Genomic DNA, 17182 nt, shown 5'->3' on the forward strand with positions numbered 1-17182 from the left:
AATAGGGACAGACAAATCTGGATCAGGCTCATTCAAAGGGGGGATTAACATTTTCTTTTATGTGAAAAGATGAGAAAGGCCAGACAAGATTATTGGGTTTTCTTATATAAGTTTTTGTGTGAGCTTCTGTCTTTGTGAGAAACATTTTATTTGTTCCAATAAATACAGAGAAAAAAGCTCCAGAATTTGTCTCAGAATTAAATTAGCACAATCTTTCTTACATTTTTTGTTTTAGGTGAGCTGTTTAATACTGTAACATATTTGCAGGTAGATGGTGTGATGAGATGCTTTTTAAAAATCATCCCTTGAGTTCTGCTGCTCCAGACAAGGCTGCTGAAAGAAATACTCTTCTTTTCTTTACTCTGTTTAATCTGCTATCAGTGCTGCTGTCATTAACTCTGAGTTTGTCTTCTTTGTTCCTCCAGCAGGGATTCCTGAGTCTGATTCGGCTGGAGGTGTTTCCTGTTAAAAGGGAGTTTTTCTTCTCCACTGGTTTTAAAACTCTAAAAAAAAAATGGACTGAAGTGAGGAATTTAATCCATCGTTGGCTTGATAATGTTTTATGATGTGGGCGGCACGGTGGTGCAGTAGTTACTGCTGTCGCATCACAGCAAGGTCACAGGTTCTGTGTGTTTACATGTTCTCCCACATGTGTGGGTTTTCTCTGGGTACTCTGGTTTCCTCCTCAGACCAAAGACATACATGTTAGGTTCACTGATAACGCTAAACTGTCCCTTGGTGTGAGTGAGAGCGTGAATGGTTGTTTGTCTTGTTTGTCTCTATCTGTCCCTGTGATTGACTTGCGGCGTGTCCAGAGTGTCCCCTGCCTCTCGCACAGTGACTGCTGGACATAGGCAGCAGCTCCCCGCGACCCTGCACCGAAAAGCAGGTAAAGAAAATGGATGGATGTTGGACAAAACACTGAATTTGACTGTATTAAATGAATCTGAACTCAATTTGATTTGATTGGAAAGAAGTGAATTCAGTTTAAATTGAATGTAGTTAGATTACAATTTATTCCACCTTTTTAAATTCAAAATAAATTGAACTTGAAATATTGTAACTAATGTCCACACTGTGGAGGAAATCTTTTTGCGCAGTAAGATAATTGCAACATTGGAAAAAAATATCTACTCGTTCACTTGATTAGACATGAATTTACATAATTCTAGCATGTGCTTTAATGTTTTGTTGCATGATCATTTTAACATAATTTCAAATAATGTCATATAAGAATTTTTTTTCTTAAGGAAATACAATTTCTAATGCAGAATATATTGCATCTGCAGACCTCACAAAGATAGAAGCACACACGTGAGTGGATTTGTGTTTTCGTGGACACTGCTCTGTTGTAAGTAGCCCGGGTAAAATGTTGAACTTATTTCTTTAAGGACTGAAGTGGCTGACTGGGCTGAAGCAGCCAAATTGTAGCATTCTGTGGTCCAGAGCTGCAGCGAGGTGATGCATCTGAGTCTGTGAAGAGTGCAGAAACTCTTTAATCATCAATGAATGCGATCCCTTCAATCCTGCAGGGGGGAAACACACAAAAACCTAATGTTACGGCACAGAGTCCATTAATGAATAACAAGCAAAAACAGTGACGCACGAAAGAAGCAGGAGTAGCAGGAATATCTCCACAGGGTGAGGGGGAAAAAAGGTAAGGCCTTGCCTTTTTAGCAGCTACGGGTTGAATTTCCCTTTGATTGGAGTTGAGGGATTTCCACACAGTGGTTTTAGACATTTCATCAGATATGTTAATATCAGAGGGGTCACACCTGAGAGGCAGGGAGAGGATAAGGAGGGTAAGAGGATGATAGAGGATAAATCGGGTAGAGGATCAGTGAGAGGTCTCAGAATTAACCAGAGCACCACACCAGACAGGCATGCAAGCAGACAGATGAGACAGAGACACGGTTCTCTTTTGATCTCGGCACACCATCTTAGCCCATCCCGCTCCGTTTTTATGTGCGGGGCCTCACCTGGGATCATGGGCTTTTTGAACGGGTTTGCGGCTCTCCATGGGAATGTGAACAGTTGTCGTATCGTCTTTATTCAAACTGAGCATGGCCAGGGATTCCTGCAGGACACATGAAAACACATCCCATAAAAAAAAAAAAAAACTTCTACGTTTCTCAGTTCTTAGAGCTGCAAATGACTACCTCTTCCATCTTTTTAGTTGCATCATCAAGCTTTTTCTTCTTCCACTCAGGCATTAAGTCATCCAGGTAGCTCAGCTCTCGCTTAGAGAAGCACAAGTCCAGCACCTTACGGATGAAGACCAGAGCCAGCACCTGCAGGCGAAGGATACAAACACGTCTCATCTAAAGTAAAAACGGTAAGACCAGTGGACGCAGGCAGTAGATGGCTTACCATCATGGGGAAGATGATAGCAGCCGGCGATGTTTTGATGACCCAGAGCAGGACCAGACAGCTGAGCTGGGTGACTGTGAACAGGTGAACCTTCCTCAAAGGGACGTGTCTCAGATAGATGAAATCTGGCTGATGCTTCGCCGGCATTCCGACAAGTTTCAGACGGTCAAAGAACTGAAAGGCGAGCGAAAAGAAACCCAGGTGGAGGGGAGGTCAGAGAAGAAAACAAATCAGTGGGAGCAGAGCTGAGAGACAGATGGAAGTGATTATTGCTGACAAATGTGGTTGGACTTACTGAAATAACTGCAGTAATGTGTAATGTTACTTGCATTGCCTTTCCTTCATAACCAATCAAAACCAATAACATACGTTCTTCACCTGCACTGTCCAAGTGCTCCCACTGAATCAACATGGTCATAAAATAATGTTTGAACACCCTGATATGAGCAAAACGGCTGCATCTGTCAGTGAAAAAATCTGATTTTTAGACTTTGCAAAAATTGAAAACAACTGATATCAAGAAAGTTGCAGAAGTAATTAAATTCTGCTAATATGAGCTGCAGTGTCCATCCTACTGAAATAACAACACAGAAAGTGAGCTAAGTCCTTCAGACTTGGCTGCAAAGTTTATTAGTGGGAATCACTGTGTCTTTGACAGCATAGAGAGGATGGAGTTCGATTACATCAGTGAGCAGTAAGCAAGAAAAAAAACTTGTTCCAATAAATAAAATAATAAAAATAGTGAACACATTGTTTTAGTTAGGTGAAACCAACATAAATGAGAGCAGCTCCTATGAGGTAAAATGTGTTTGTTTGATAATAAACAAGGACAGAAAGTGGGCTGATTTGGCGTCATGAATGTCTGTGGACATGTCTAAATACACGCTGAGCCTCAGATAAACCCCAGCCTCTAAAAGCTTCAAAATGAGGAATGATCCAGCATAATAATGAGCAAGACTCCAAAAAGAAAACAATTTAGGTTTGTCTCCTGAATTCAATACAAAAGAGCAGCTTTGGAGGATTTTTTAAGACAAATACAATTCAGTGCTCAACAATGAAATCCTTCATGAGTTTAAATTAAAAATGTCGTGTTGTCACTTAGAGGCCTGGTATTTTTAATAAATTCGGTTTGGTTTTTGTGGACAGCACTGTGCAAAAGTCTACAGTAATTTTATTATATGTAGGACTTTCTTGTAATTATTTAAAGTGTCATTCATTTTTCAGGTTTTTTGAAATTCTTTTCATTCATTTTATGTCCAGTACCTGATCATTTTCAGAAGAATCATTTTTGTTTTGTTTTTTTTTTCAGGCCACCTAACACTAACCTCATTCAGGCACAAAAAAGCTTATAAAGTGAAAGGTTGAACCAGCGTTGTTTCGACACATGAAAGACAACTTAACATGGAAACTGTTTTAAATTGGATCTTTAGACACTTTATTACCAGCAACCTGTCATGAAGACACAGTTTGTTCCCATTTTTGAGTTTAATTGAATTTATAAAAATACCAAGAATAACATTTTAGAAATATTTGACAGCTTGACCAGCATAAACTGTACTTCAGCATCAACAAGATGTTTCTCAAAGAGGTCATTAAAAAAGTTTGCACAGTGCTGGATATTTCTTTTTTTCCACATTTGAGAAAATTTGAGAGAAAAAGTGCTACAGTTTTGTTTTTTATATTAATAAACATTAATTGAAGTCATTGCTGGATGGTGTTTTACCTGGATGCCTTTTAATGAAGAAGCTCCCATGTAAAGGAAAACTCCATACAACACGGGCATAGGAATAAACTGTAAATATAAAACAACACATACAGTATAATCAGTCAGTTATCAATAATATTCAACTCTAGTAACCTCTAGTACATGTTCATGTTATGTTTTGCAACTAAAAATGATATGGAGCCCTGACATTCCATCTGTTGCCCTGTATTAATGGTGGCACACATGCTCCCTCTAGTGGTATGCAAAATAAATTTTTATTATTGCCACACTTAAAGTTTAGCTAACATCTTACTATTTAAAATAATTAGTAAAATGTGTCAGTTGTAAAGAGTAAATGTCCTGATCAGAAAGGGGAAGCCCCACATCGTGACCGACCTGCAGGGCTCCAGTCATGAAGACGGAGCAGCCCATGAGCAGGAAGATGACCAGGCCCGTGAGCCTCTGCTCTCTGATGCCCAGGAAGCGAGGCTGTTCTCCTGGAGCTGAGCTCTCCGACTCCAGCTTCAGGCTGTTCACATGAGAGATGGACAACACGGTGGCTGCTACAAACCAGGGCAAACCCATGATGGAGCACACGGCCAGCATCACCCCCACCATCAGCAGGTCCAGGTGGTACCCACAACCTTTCTGTGAACACAGACAGAGAACCGGTAAGATGGAAGTTCCACTACAATGATATTGCCATTTTCTGCCATTTTTTTCCTCCTTGCCAGTAGTTTGTGCTCTTTGCGGTTGATGATGACAGCAGTTATTTGTTGGTCCATGAAGATGAGGATGGTGCAGAGGAGAGCAGGAATACAAGCAGCCAGCGAGGTCCACCATGGGTTACGTCCTATCGGATTGACTAACCAACCACGATCATCCCTGGTAGGCTGCAGAAAAAGAAACAAAGTTATGATGTTTCAATGTTTTATGGTGTTTTGTGGGGTTTAAAGCTGTGTATTCATTCTATACCTGGAATTTGCTGGGCACCTTTAACTTCTGGGATGGCACTCCAACAATAAAGTCAAGCAGCACCATTAGGACAATTGTGAGGAACACTGCAAAGTCGCTGATCATAGACCGCACCTGGGCACAAGAGATTACTGCATTCAGAGGTCCCTTATTATTTTTAACGTGTGCCACAAACATTTCTTAATATTATTACAAGTAGTTCTGTGAACTTGGTGAGTTACCTTGGTGGGGAAATAACGACTAGTTTTAAACTGTTTGAGGAAGGCAGACATGAAGAATGTTGAAAAGAACAAGATGATGGACCAGAAGAGAACATCTGGGGTGTAAGGACCATGGTGACCACATGCTGTCCCAACAAAGTGGCCCTGCAGACTGAAACACTCCTGCAAAAAACATAAAATCTGCTCAGTTTATTTTAAGAACTGTTAGGCAGGAAAAATTAGCAAAAAATAACACACATTACATTACATTAAAACATGTCTTTGGACGCTGTATAAAAAAACAAGGCTGCAGCCTCAAGGTCTGAAGAGTGAAGCCAATAAAAAATGTATCCTAAAAAATACATTTTCAGTGTCTTTCATTCAAAAAAAGAAAAGCTGACACACCTTTTGAAGTCATACATAAATGTTTAATTTTGTTTTGACTTTTTTCAACAGTTTTTCCTTGTCTCCAGTTTGGTCATGGAAAATGATCCATCAGTTTTGGAGTTGATAGTGACTTTAGAAACTCATATACATGCTATCAAGAACACACTAAAATATATATATATTTTAAATATCATATCCTCTTTAAAACTGAATGAATCAATCCACAAGTTGAATGAATGAATGCACAAATAAATGAAAGAAGATTTTGGTGCCCTCTGAAATTGAAAGTGAGGTTTACTTTATTTAAACAAGAACTTTGTTTAAAAAGCCTAAAGTAGCCCAAATGATTTTAATAAGACATTCAGAAATTATGACCATTTAAATAAAGAAATTATTGTGTGAAAGTTACACCAACAGTAGGTGTCATCAGGCGTGTGTGTTTCTTTTGCGTTACCTTGACAGTCAGGTTGGCCCAGGGTACAGCAGAGGCTGTGATGTTTCTCTCACTCCACAACTCTAACGTTTTATTACTGGGATTATCAGGCTCTGCACACCTACAGCTACACAGGAAAAAAAAACAGTGAGGATAAATGACGGTGCTACATGCAGTCTTTAATCACAGACGGAAATAAAACAGAACAGAAATAAAAGATGCTAATAGTTGCAATTACACTAAGGGAAAATTAAAGTAAAAAGCATAACAATAAGTTGTTGTTCCTTACTACGCCAGTGTGAGTTTGTCCAGATCATTGTGTACGTGATAGGGGTACACTTCTCCCAGATGGAACAGTTTCTCCAGGGCTTCGTAGATGAAGATGAGGCAGATGAGGGCGGCGAAGGCCTCCTCCGTGAACCGAGTGATGTAGCAAACCAGAGAACTGGCGTCTGTGGCGACTAACATCAAACACAGCAGGGCCGTCCACAGGCCTATGCAGGCCCTCAGAGACAGGTACGACAGGTTGTAGTCTCTGAGAAGAGAGGAAGAATCAGTTAAAAAAAAAAAAAAACTTGATGGTGGGTGCGATCACAAGAAGTTGTTTTATTAACTCCACTTACTTGCAGAATTTGAAGAGGATTTTCTCAAAAACGAGTACAGGACCTGTGCTGCCGAGAATGGTGAGAGGCTGACCAGCAAACAGCGAGTAGGCCACTCCAGTCATAGACGCGCCGAGTAAGGACTCGATGGCGCTCTGAAACAAGTGGTGGAAACGCAAAGTGTCGTTTGTTTGCTTTACTTCATTCAGTGCATCTAAATGTGTCTCTGTGTCTTACAATCCGTCCTTCTGTGGCCTCCCCCAGCAGCCCCCCGAAGGTGATGACAGGAGACATGCAGGCACAGTAGAGGAAGAGGAAGGAGGCCACACACTGGAGGCTGAGGCCATCTTTAAAGTCGCTCAGGTAGAACGGAGCTTTCCTCTTAATGTCCAGGATGAGGCCACCAAACAACCTGAACACAGAAAACCCCTTTCAGAGGAAGGTGTCCCTCAGGTGTCACATCATAATTTATACTTTAACCAGGAGCTGGAAATTTTGTTTTTAATCACAGGGCTATTTTGACTTAGTTAAGTAGATCATAGAAACTGTATGATAACTTCATCTATTAAACACTAAATCAAATCATTTTAGAGACTGTTTTTTTTTTTCTTTTTAAAATATTTTAGTCTTACTCAGGTTCTACCAGTACTGCCAATGAAAAAAGGAAAAATTCAGGCTTATTTTTTTCCAAAACGTAGGCAAAATTCTTTTTAGTGTTATATGAAAAGGTAATAATAATTTCAATTTCACTTGTCTCAAGATTTATTATCTAAAAAAGTTACTTTTTGTTGATTTAAGTTGCTTTGTTTTTATTTTAGAGGGTTGAATGAAGATGGTCCTCTGGACATATTTTGCCTGTGTGTGCTTTAAATAAACTGAGTGAATATGTTAAAAATCATTTCGACTTTTTAGAAAACACAAAATGAGCACTCATCACACTGAAAAAGAAAACACTGAAAAAGTACATTTTCTCGAGTGAAACTATTACTTTAATAGCTAATCTCAGTAAAACAACATGAAATTCTAATTTTGTCATTTCCTAAAAATACAAACCAAGAATCTTACTGAATAAGGTCACGTTTTAAAATGTTTGTCTTTGTGATGTTTTAACAATCTCTGTTCAAAACGTCAAGGCTAAAGCTTTAATCGACTCCCAGTCAGGCAGATTGTCACCTCACGTCATGTCAGTGTCAGTTTGTCTGTATAGCACTTTACAAACAACAAAAGCTGCAACAAAGTGTGGGAGAGCAAAAACAGCAACACAAAGAATAATAAAAGAACACTAAAAATCTCAAAAGCTGGAAAATGGTAAAATAAAGTTTTGAAATCATTCAATTAGAAAACTATAAAAATACTGATTACAAATGAAGACGTCAAGCTTTACTTGAGTCAGATGCCAGTGAGTCATGGTAGGACATGTCATGTAGATCTTGTGGCCTCAGAAGCTACAAACAAGTTTCTCTATCAGAACCCTAACTGGTGCTTTTTATTCATGCAAAGACTAATTGTATGTTGGTTTGTTCTGTGGGATAACATCTCCGTATTTCTTACAAACTACAACCCTCATTGAGCATCAAACTTCTAAAATAAACAGCACTGTCTACCTTCCAGTCCTCTGCAGCTCTGGCCCGTGGTGTTCTGCATGTTGGGGTTCCTCCACCTGCACGGCCGTGCCGTTAGGGACTCCTGGCATTTTCCTCTTTTCCTGCAGACACAAGCAACAATCAAAAAAAACAGCTAAACATGAGATCACTGGAGTTTAATCCAAACCAAATGTGGCTAAAATTCAAGACTGAAAAAGAGAACGAGTGGTTGTAGTTGTGTACCTGAGAGGGGACAGTCTTTGGGGGTTCAATGCGAATGGAGGGGTCCCACTCGCCTGGTGGCAGCACCGTCACCTGGTCCAGGAACTCATCTATCCCTGCTAACAAGTCACTTCTATCCTTTGCTTTGTATGCTACATTATGGAAGATCTGAAACAGAGAGAGGTAAATTACTTAGAAAATGCTTCTGTGAGGCAGATTCTGAAGCTCGGTGTTAACAAAAAGAGCTCCCACCTCGTCTGTCATGATGGTTGCCATCGAGCGTCCAATTTCATGGTACTGTTGCTCCTTTCCATCAGGGCCCAGAAGGATGAAGAGGAACCTGATTGTTTTTTTTTTTTTTAAAAAGGCATAAAAATGGTCCCTTCATTGTTGAAGCGAATGAGCAGCAGGTCTGCAGAGAGCTGCGATGGGCTACCTGGTGGGGATGGGGACCTCAGTGAGTCCGGTGAGCAGGACAGCCGGAGAAAGACGGACAAAGGCCACAATGGGCCTCTGCAGGAAGTCCAGTACTCCAACCAGAACGTTGGAGGCCTCTGCACCCTCTGGAATCTTTTTCATAAAGTGAAGGTCGACCTGATGAAGTTTAAAATAAATACTCATTAGGAGTAGAATAAACTGTGCTGAAGTCTCGTGTTATCTCTTATTTCTTTATGTTCTGCTTCCAGCGAGCCAGACTTTCTTGTAATCTTTAAACCTGTTCGCGATTAATACATCTTTAGGCTTTCTGAAGGTCTTACAAAGAATTTGATGGACTTTGGTGGGATTTTCACTCATTTTCAGTCCAAGACTTGGTCTTCTTCAGAAAATAGTTTTTTCGTAGATCATATTTCTCCAGTTCTAGTTTCTCTCCATTGACACCCTGTCAAATTCAGAATAGAATTGAGAATCTTACTCCTAACATACAAAGCTCTCATCAACCAGACGCCATCTTATAGTAAATATTTTATTGTTTCATATTTCCTAACAGAGCACTTCGCTCTCAGACTGCAGGTTTACTTGTGGTTCCTAGAGTTTCTAAAAGTAGAATGGGAGGTGGCGCTTTCAGATATCAGGCGCCTCTCTTGTAAAACCAACCTCCAATTTCTGATTACTTTTAGGTCTAGGCTTAAGACTTTCATTTTTGATAAATCCTATAGTTAGGGATGGCTTGGGTTTCCTGAGCAATGCTTTAGTTCTGCTGCTATAGGCTCAGGCTGCTGGAGGAAAAACTGACTACATTTCCTCCCTCTGCTGCTGTCTTTACTCGCTCTACTCTCCATGTTTGTGTTTGTGATTATTTCTGTCATTAACATGTATTTCTTAGTCTTTCTTCCAATAGAAATTACACCTAAACCAGTCATTCTATGGTTGTCTGTGTCACTTTCCTGTTCTCTCAGACCCCAGCAGGTCAAAACAGATGGCAGCTTGTCCTGAGGAGCCCGGTTCTGGTTCTGCTGGAGGTTTCTTCCTGTTAGAAGGGAGTTTCTCCTTTCTGTTGTTACTGTTAATCTAGTTAACTCAGACTGATGGATCATTCAGACAGAAAAAGCTCCAAGACTCAAGAATGAACCTGGGTTACATTAACGCATGCCATAACAAACAACTGGCATGGAAAACTGGGTATAACATAAATGATCAGCTGAATGATGGAACATTTCTCAGGTCCTGTGTCAGGATTTTGCTGGCTTTTTTTCTTTTTTTTTTAAAGACATGACTTTCAGATACTGTTCTTTTGTTGTAGGACATTTTTTTAAGCCTGACACTTCTTGTTTTGTCCTCCACCTGTCCATTTCCCTCATTTGTTTGAACACACCGTGCAATATGGTGCCATGGTCAGGTACAAGGTTAGAAAATGAGAAATAAAAAACTCTAAAAGACCTTCAGTCAGTCTGAAGAACTATTGATCGAGACCACTTTAGAAGATTACAAGAAGGTCTGGCTTATTGGATAGAAAGCATAAAGGAATTAGGAGGGAGTTTAAAACTTTTGCACAGTACTGTATAAAAAAATATCTGTCTCCTTAAACAAAGTTAAAGTTCAAACACTCTTACTGCTGTTGTTATTATTCTAACACTGCAGATGCAGCCTAAGAGCAAAAGACTTACTTAAACAAACAACTGCAGCTCAACAGTTGGTTCCTAGGGGGCGCTATGTGAACAAATTTCTGTTTACCACACTGATTACAGTCTGAGACAAAAAACTGAATCGCATGCATCTATGAATAAGATATTACAGATGGACTAATACAACTATATGCATGTTCAGTAATATTAACTTGTGGGTTTCATGTCGTCAGTCCAAACTGACGAGGAGAAGAAGCCCACCGTCTGCTGGTTTACCTTGCTGAGGTCCGGCTGGCTGCTGTCCGGCGCTGCACCGTTCTTGGCTGGTTCAGCAGGTGGAGGAGGCTGCGGAGATGTGGCTGACCCCATGAGATGGTTTAGTTGTAGGTGTACATGTGTGAGAGAGAAAGAGTGAGTCAGAGTAGCTTCTTGCCAAACTAAAAAAAACAAAATATCTTCAAAGGGAGTTATGTTTGTCTGCCAATTATAATGCCAGTTCATTTTGTCCTTGAACAGACTGCAGGTGTTTGTCTCTCATCAATGAAGTCTTGTTTAGTTTTTCCATGTTTAACTAAGGTTTTATCTAAGTATACTTTAAAGGTGTTTATTAAAGGGTATTAAATAGGATGGGGGGCAGTGTGAAACACACCGATGCCATGAGCGTCGGACGGTTTGCGTGTTCCCTCTGTGATGGAGCGAACCATAGGAATCAGGTTTTTCTTCTTCTCGTTTTGATGGTGGTGTCTCTTCAGCAGGGCCTCGCGGACCCTCACTCTCACGCTGTCGTCCAGCTCGTTGGACGCCTCCTGGTGGTCCAGTACCATGTCTGCAACACAAAGGGTAACTCATATGAACCCTCAATCTACAGTCGGTGTTTGCTGATTCATATCAGTGTTTTTAGATTGCATTTAATTTAAATTAAATGTACATTTTACACAATTTAACCACAGCTTTTGTCATCTTGATGTCAGCAAGCTATTACGACTGGGATACCTGAATAATAAAAACCAAAAAGAGCTTTCTTATTCTATTAAATGTGTGTTATTTGGTACCTGAATTGTTAAAATAAATGTTGAACAACCTGTTCATGTGTTGTAAGAGTGTGACGATTGTGTCCAACACATCCGATCACACAGGACTGCAGAATAAATTGCTTCTCTCCATCTTTAAAGCCAACCTGCTGACTCAGCCCTGGATCATAACTCACTTCCCGTCTTCAGACACACAAAGTGGCTGCAGGGGCTGAATTTATTCCGAGCACAATTTAAGACCAGCCATAATGAGATGACCTCAGTGCCGGTTTGTCAGCCTTGTTAAAAAGGACGGTGACAACAGAAGAGCACAGAGAAGCCTGCAGTGAGGCAAAACCTGCAGACAGAAAACCCAGGGGGGTAGGGGTCGCGTGGGGGTGGGACTCTGTGGCTTCATCCTTTTTGCAGATTCGACTTTTGAAAAGTGAACAAACTGCAAAAGGCACAAATTTCTCGGCACATGTCTCCTTTATGTTCGAAAGAAGTTCAGGTTCTTTGGGACCTTTTGGTTCCACTCAGCGCTTCTGGCTCAGTAACGTTTGGAACATCTGGTGCGTTTAAGGTGCTTTTACATAAAACCTCTGAAACAAGAAGAATTAACAAGTAAAATTCTCCAACAGAACTTAAACTAATCACTGGCATCATGTCAGCTCAAACCTGAAGAAGTTTCTCCAGAAGCTTTGTACTCCTGAATGACTGCTTCCTGTCCTTCTCTTTATATTGTGTTATTGTTGGTAATTTATTTATTTGTTTTTTATGCCTGATCTTAATAAGTGTAATGTGCCATGCTGTAAATTGTATGATGTGTGCTGCTGTATTTTAACACAAAACAATAATTCCTACACAAATGTGCTCCCTCCAGGTTAGAGGTGAGTCTCTGCCTCAAGAGATGGAGTTTAAGTATCTGGAAGTTTGTTCACAAGTAATGGCAGGATGGAGTAGAAGATGGATTAATGAATTAGGACCTCCTCTGCAGAAATAAGGTTGTTGTTCACGTCTGCTGTGATAAAGAAGAAGCTGAGTCAAAAGACAAAGCTCTCAATTTACTGGCCTGTCTATGTTCCAACCATCACCTATGGTCAAAAGATATTGATAATGACCAAAATGAAATCCCAGATACAAGCGTCTCAAATGAGCTTCCTCCATAAGACAGCCAGATTCAACCTTAGAGATAAGATGAGGAGCTACGTCATCAGCTCAGAGTAGAGTTGTTGCTCCTCACCATCAAAAGGAGTCTGCTGAGGTGGTTCAAACATCTGATTTAGATGCCTCTGGAGGTTTGTCCCACTGGAAGGAGATCCCAGGGTAAACCTAGGACTTACTGGAGGGATTATTTATCCCCTCTGGCCTGAGAACCCCTTGGGATACACAGGAGGAGCTGGAGAGTGTTGCTGGGGAAAAAGGTCTCTTTGTTTCCTTCCTAAACCGAAACTACAGCAATGTCCCGAACATGCTTAAGATTTAAAACTAGTTATCTTTACAGTTTATTTCATTCCTGAGCTGACCCCGCTAGTTAATTTTAAAAAGTAATTGGTGGGAACAAACATCCTGAAGTTACAATATAATTTAGCAAAGCTAATGCGTGAAACAAATATTAGTAACCTGTATTCTGTTAAACTGTGTATTTTATCCTTCTTCGTTGTCCCGTCACCACTTTCAGTGAGTTTAATAAGAGCAGCTGTGTGTGTGCAGAGATACAGTATGAATGAGTTGCTGTGTGCATCATATCCATGGGAATAATGGTCTGATTTGTTTCATTTTCTGCTCTGTTTAGTATGACTCAGCTTATGCTGCAAGACCTGAAGACCCAACACACACACACCACAACACACTGCTGCTAACAGAATCAGACGATTAAGTTTCAATGTTGTGTTTGCAAGCAGTCGGTGGAAATTGTAACTTGTTTTTTAAGCTTTGAAAAGTGTTAAAATATGTGTTGTCATAGATATGTAACGTTAAGTGAACCATGCTGGCCCAGTTGAACTCCTGGAAATGAGAACACAAATCATGTTCAGTGTTGTTGCAAACACAGAGCCGTCAAAGACAGTTATTGTGCTGTTAACGCTGCAGGGTTCTGCATTGATAATATGGTTGTTATACAACGATAACATCAAAAGGAATCATGTAAAAGTCTGTTTGTGCTTTTCAGGGACTGACAGCTTGTGTGAGCGTCTCTCATAGTGTCCTGAACTATTTAATGTGTTCCCTCTTAAAGAAGAATAAATTGATTTATAAAAGCCACTTAACTGAGCTAGAAAGCCTGATTTTTATCATCAAGTTCAATATTTACTCAAGGACATTGTTGAGAAGTTGAAGTACAAGAGAGAGGATGAGAGGAAAATAAATTGTGAAATGCCACTCATCGACACCAACGATAGAAATGGTTCTTTGGGTTTCAGAGCCCTCTGGTTCTGAGGTATTGCCATAAAAACCCTCACCTGCTATCTCCTCAATGGAGTCTGCACGCATGTCGAGCAGCACGCTGCCGTTGATAATGCAGCTGCGGAGCTCAAACAGGCTGTGGAGGGAAAGAGTCGCAACGTAGGGCTTGCTCCACCTCTCCCCACCGTCCTCCACATCCTCCTCAAACTTCAGCCACCTGCAGCGTAAAGACGAGCCAGAGATCAGGAACTCTTCCTGCTTCTTTCTCTGAGGGTTATTTTGTACCATGTACAATTTTTTTTTTTCATTTCCAATAAAAGAGAAAACCAAAGTACTAAAAGATGATGTCAAAATGAGTAAAATGTTTTTATTGATGTTCACATTCCCAACCAAAGTGCTGATTTTACTATGAGGAGCAGTTTTAGGTTCAGATTCTTGACAGATTTAGGGGAACAGTAGGAGTCGAAGCCTTACACAATGTTGGGCTGTTATCACCCACTGTCATAAAAAGCAGGGCATCATGTAATTGCATGTGTCTATGCATGTGTTTGTTTGTCTGTCTGTTAGCAAAATATCCAGAGAATGAAGAGATTCATGCAGCTTCCTTTCCATGACTTAAAAGCCTGACATGTCAAACTGATATTCAGCATGAACAAACTCACCCAGTTGTGTGTGATTCCATATATTTCAGTCAAACAAGTAATGCTTCACTCGGGTTTAAACGTAAAACCTGCCCACACACATCTGTCTTCATAAGGGCTCATCTGTGGGGCTGCCAGGCAGACAGAAACCCTATTTCACCCACTCCCAGGAGAGATCCTGACCTGGCTGTTTCCTTCCACTCGGCATCCTTGCCCTCCTTCACACAGATCTCATCCAGCTCTGTGAACAGCTCGTGGGACACGTGTTCAGCATCCTCCTCTGTGCCCAGGATGAACTGGACCCGCTGGGACGGAGTGTCTGATGGCAGCACAGGAAAATCAGGGGGGGAAAAAAACACACTCTTTGTTGGCATGTTATGTCTTTTAAGATGGCAGCTCACACACATGAACCCTTTTCACACATGTCTGCACACAGACCCAACATGTTGACTGGTTCCCACTCCATGTCAGCTAATTAGTAACCAGTCGATTTTAGCCTGAAGAGATGCGTGTTTACAAGCATGTGAAATATACACAGTATTGACAGGTTTTTATTTAGCAACAATCTTGTCTTCGGGAGGAACTTGCACAAGTATGCAGTTTGGTTTTGCTGATTTGAAATGATTAGTAAACACATTAGTTATAAGTGAAATGTGTGTTTTAGTGTGTTACCATGACTGCTGGCAGTCGCCTCACTGCCCTCAGTTTGTTGCGTCGTGATGCTTCCTGCTCTCCTATCTCTCCTGCGGTGGCGGGAACTGTGGGCCTTGTGGTGACGATGGCTCTGCCTTGGCATCCGGACCCCCACAAACAGAGTCCTGTGGCCTGAGGGGGGCATGTGAGACAGGATTTTACCTGCCTGAGTAAAGCTTTTGTACACAGACGATGATCCCAAACAAACATCATGGGCTTTGTTCGAATAAAGCAAGTCAACAAAAAATTAATTATAAATAAGTGTCCTATAAAGATCTAAACAGTTAAACAAACCAAAGCACTGATGTAATAGATTTAAACAAAAATAAATGAGTATGAAAATATAAAAGTAAAAGATAAGATGTGCAATAAAAAAATGAACACAAATGTTGTTTAACATAAGCAGTACTGCAAGATCTTGTGCGATCTGTTAGTGCTCAGATTATATGTTGTGAATGACTCTCAGCTACTACCACTTTAAATTTTAGCTCAGTATATGTCAAATTATCTGATTAATACCAACTTTTGTGTTTGCTGAGGTCAAACACGATAGACAGACAGTTAATCCCAAGGTTTTAGGCAAAGAGCTCATGCAAGGTGTAGTATCAGGAGTATGTGTTGGGGATCGTGTCCAGCGCTAAATTTGAGCTCAATATCTGTAGAATTGTCTAAGTTAAACATTTTGTGTTTTCTAAGATCAGTCGGCTGCGGCAGCCACCTTAAGTTAAATTGACTCAAATATTATTCAGTTGTAGATGTGCATCCAATGATCACTTCCTGGTAATTTTATTAAAATGCGTCCCCTGGTTTATAAAATATTTTGCTAACAGACATGCACACACAGGCAAAAATATCATCGTCCACCTTTTGCTTTTTGGCCCCAGGCAAAAACTAGTTAATAAATGTCCCTGAGGCTCGTCTCTGTGCTGTGATGTTTGTGTAAATGTGCTAACCTTTTGCAAACTTTAGTCTTAACCATGAGGTTGTTTGAATGAACTCTGGGTAAAAATAGCATCTTTGAATGTAATTAAAAAACAGAGCGTGATGGGCAGAATGAAGTGCACGGCAGTCCTTCAAAAAGCAGCGGTAAAGTGATTAAAGGTGGGGACCATTGATCCGAGGTGTTGGTTTGAATCTCCGCAGGGAGAATTTTGGAACAACACCTTTCCTGCTGCTTCCACGCTGACATTACTCAGTAATTATCATCAGTGGATCCAACTTTACACGCTGCGATAACAAGAGGCTGAGCGAGACGTGAGGTTTTATTTTAATCTCAAAGCAGAAACTTCTGAAATCAAAAGAGACTCAAATCCAATTTATATTTTCATTCTTGAAATAACATTTTATTTTATTCTAGAACCATTTAGAAAGTACAAAGTAAAGTAATATGCCCAATAATAGAAACATACATGCTATTTTTCTAACATGAAGTATTACTTAGACTTTTATACTACACTTACAGCTCAGTTCATTTTAGTAATTTTTTAAAAACTTATTTTTAAGAATTCATCTAATAAACCCTTTACTTTGCCTTTCAAGATCCACAGAGGGTTTTATTCTGCCTTACTCTAATTACCAAACAATAACTTTGAAAGCAATTTTTAGCATCAGGTTCATTAATTTACCTTATAAAGTCCAGCGTTTTGACCAGAATTAGTCAAACAACTTTGATGAAAAAGAAAAACACAAAAATTTCTTAGTCAGGCCAAAAGCTTTCCATAAATCATGTGTTGCTCCTTTAGTATTCAGATTGCTTTGTTATATATACAGGTGCTGGTCATAAAATTAGAATATCATGAAAAAGTAGATTGATTTCAGTAATTCCATTTAAAAAGTGAAACTTGTATATTATATTCATACATTACATACAAACTCATATATTTCAAATGTTTATT

At 40.0% G+C, this 17182-nt stretch overlaps 1 protein-coding gene across 2 annotated transcripts in view; it reads right to left on the reverse strand.

The window, feature by feature from the left end:
- Positions 1–502: 502 nt before the first annotated feature.
- The window catches only part of slc4a8 (solute carrier family 4 member 8), a 29133-nt gene continuing 12453 nt past the window's right edge, over positions 503–17182 (reverse strand). The window contains exons 3-25 of one of the 2 annotated variants that reach the window (XM_017415991.2): positions 15267–15419; positions 14778–14913; positions 14010–14170; positions 11190–11366; positions 10817–10899; positions 8914–9071; positions 8730–8817; positions 8499–8645; positions 8277–8377; positions 6910–7084; positions 6694–6827; positions 6360–6605; positions 6092–6197; positions 5272–5433; positions 5051–5164; positions 4807–4968; positions 4472–4723; positions 4094–4162; positions 2371–2544; positions 2160–2291; positions 1980–2077; positions 1670–1775; positions 503–1526 (exon numbers count right to left, since the gene is read on the reverse strand). In XM_017415991.2, coding sequence (XP_017271480.1) covers positions 1521–1526; positions 1670–1775; positions 1980–2077; positions 2160–2291; positions 2371–2544; positions 4094–4162; positions 4472–4723; positions 4807–4968; positions 5051–5164; positions 5272–5433; positions 6092–6197; positions 6360–6605; positions 6694–6827; positions 6910–7084; positions 8277–8377; positions 8499–8645; positions 8730–8817; positions 8914–9071; positions 10817–10899; positions 11190–11366; positions 14010–14170; positions 14778–14913; positions 15267–15419 — 3140 coding nt within the window. In that variant the 3' untranslated portion in view covers positions 503–1520. The remainder of the gene's footprint in view (positions 1527–1669; positions 1776–1979; positions 2078–2159; positions 2292–2370; positions 2545–4093; positions 4163–4471; positions 4724–4806; positions 4969–5050; positions 5165–5271; positions 5434–6091; positions 6198–6359; positions 6606–6693; positions 6828–6909; positions 7085–8276; positions 8378–8498; positions 8646–8729; positions 8818–8913; positions 9072–10816; positions 10900–11189; positions 11367–14009; positions 14171–14777; positions 14914–15266; positions 15420–17182) is intronic. The other variant, XM_017415992.2, reaches the window with a different exon arrangement.

This window comes from Kryptolebias marmoratus, linkage group LG4, assembly GCF_001649575.2.
Source record: "Kryptolebias marmoratus isolate JLee-2015 linkage group LG4, ASM164957v2, whole genome shotgun sequence".
NCBI classification, from domain to species: Eukaryota; Metazoa; Chordata; class Actinopteri; order Cyprinodontiformes; family Rivulidae; genus Kryptolebias; species Kryptolebias marmoratus.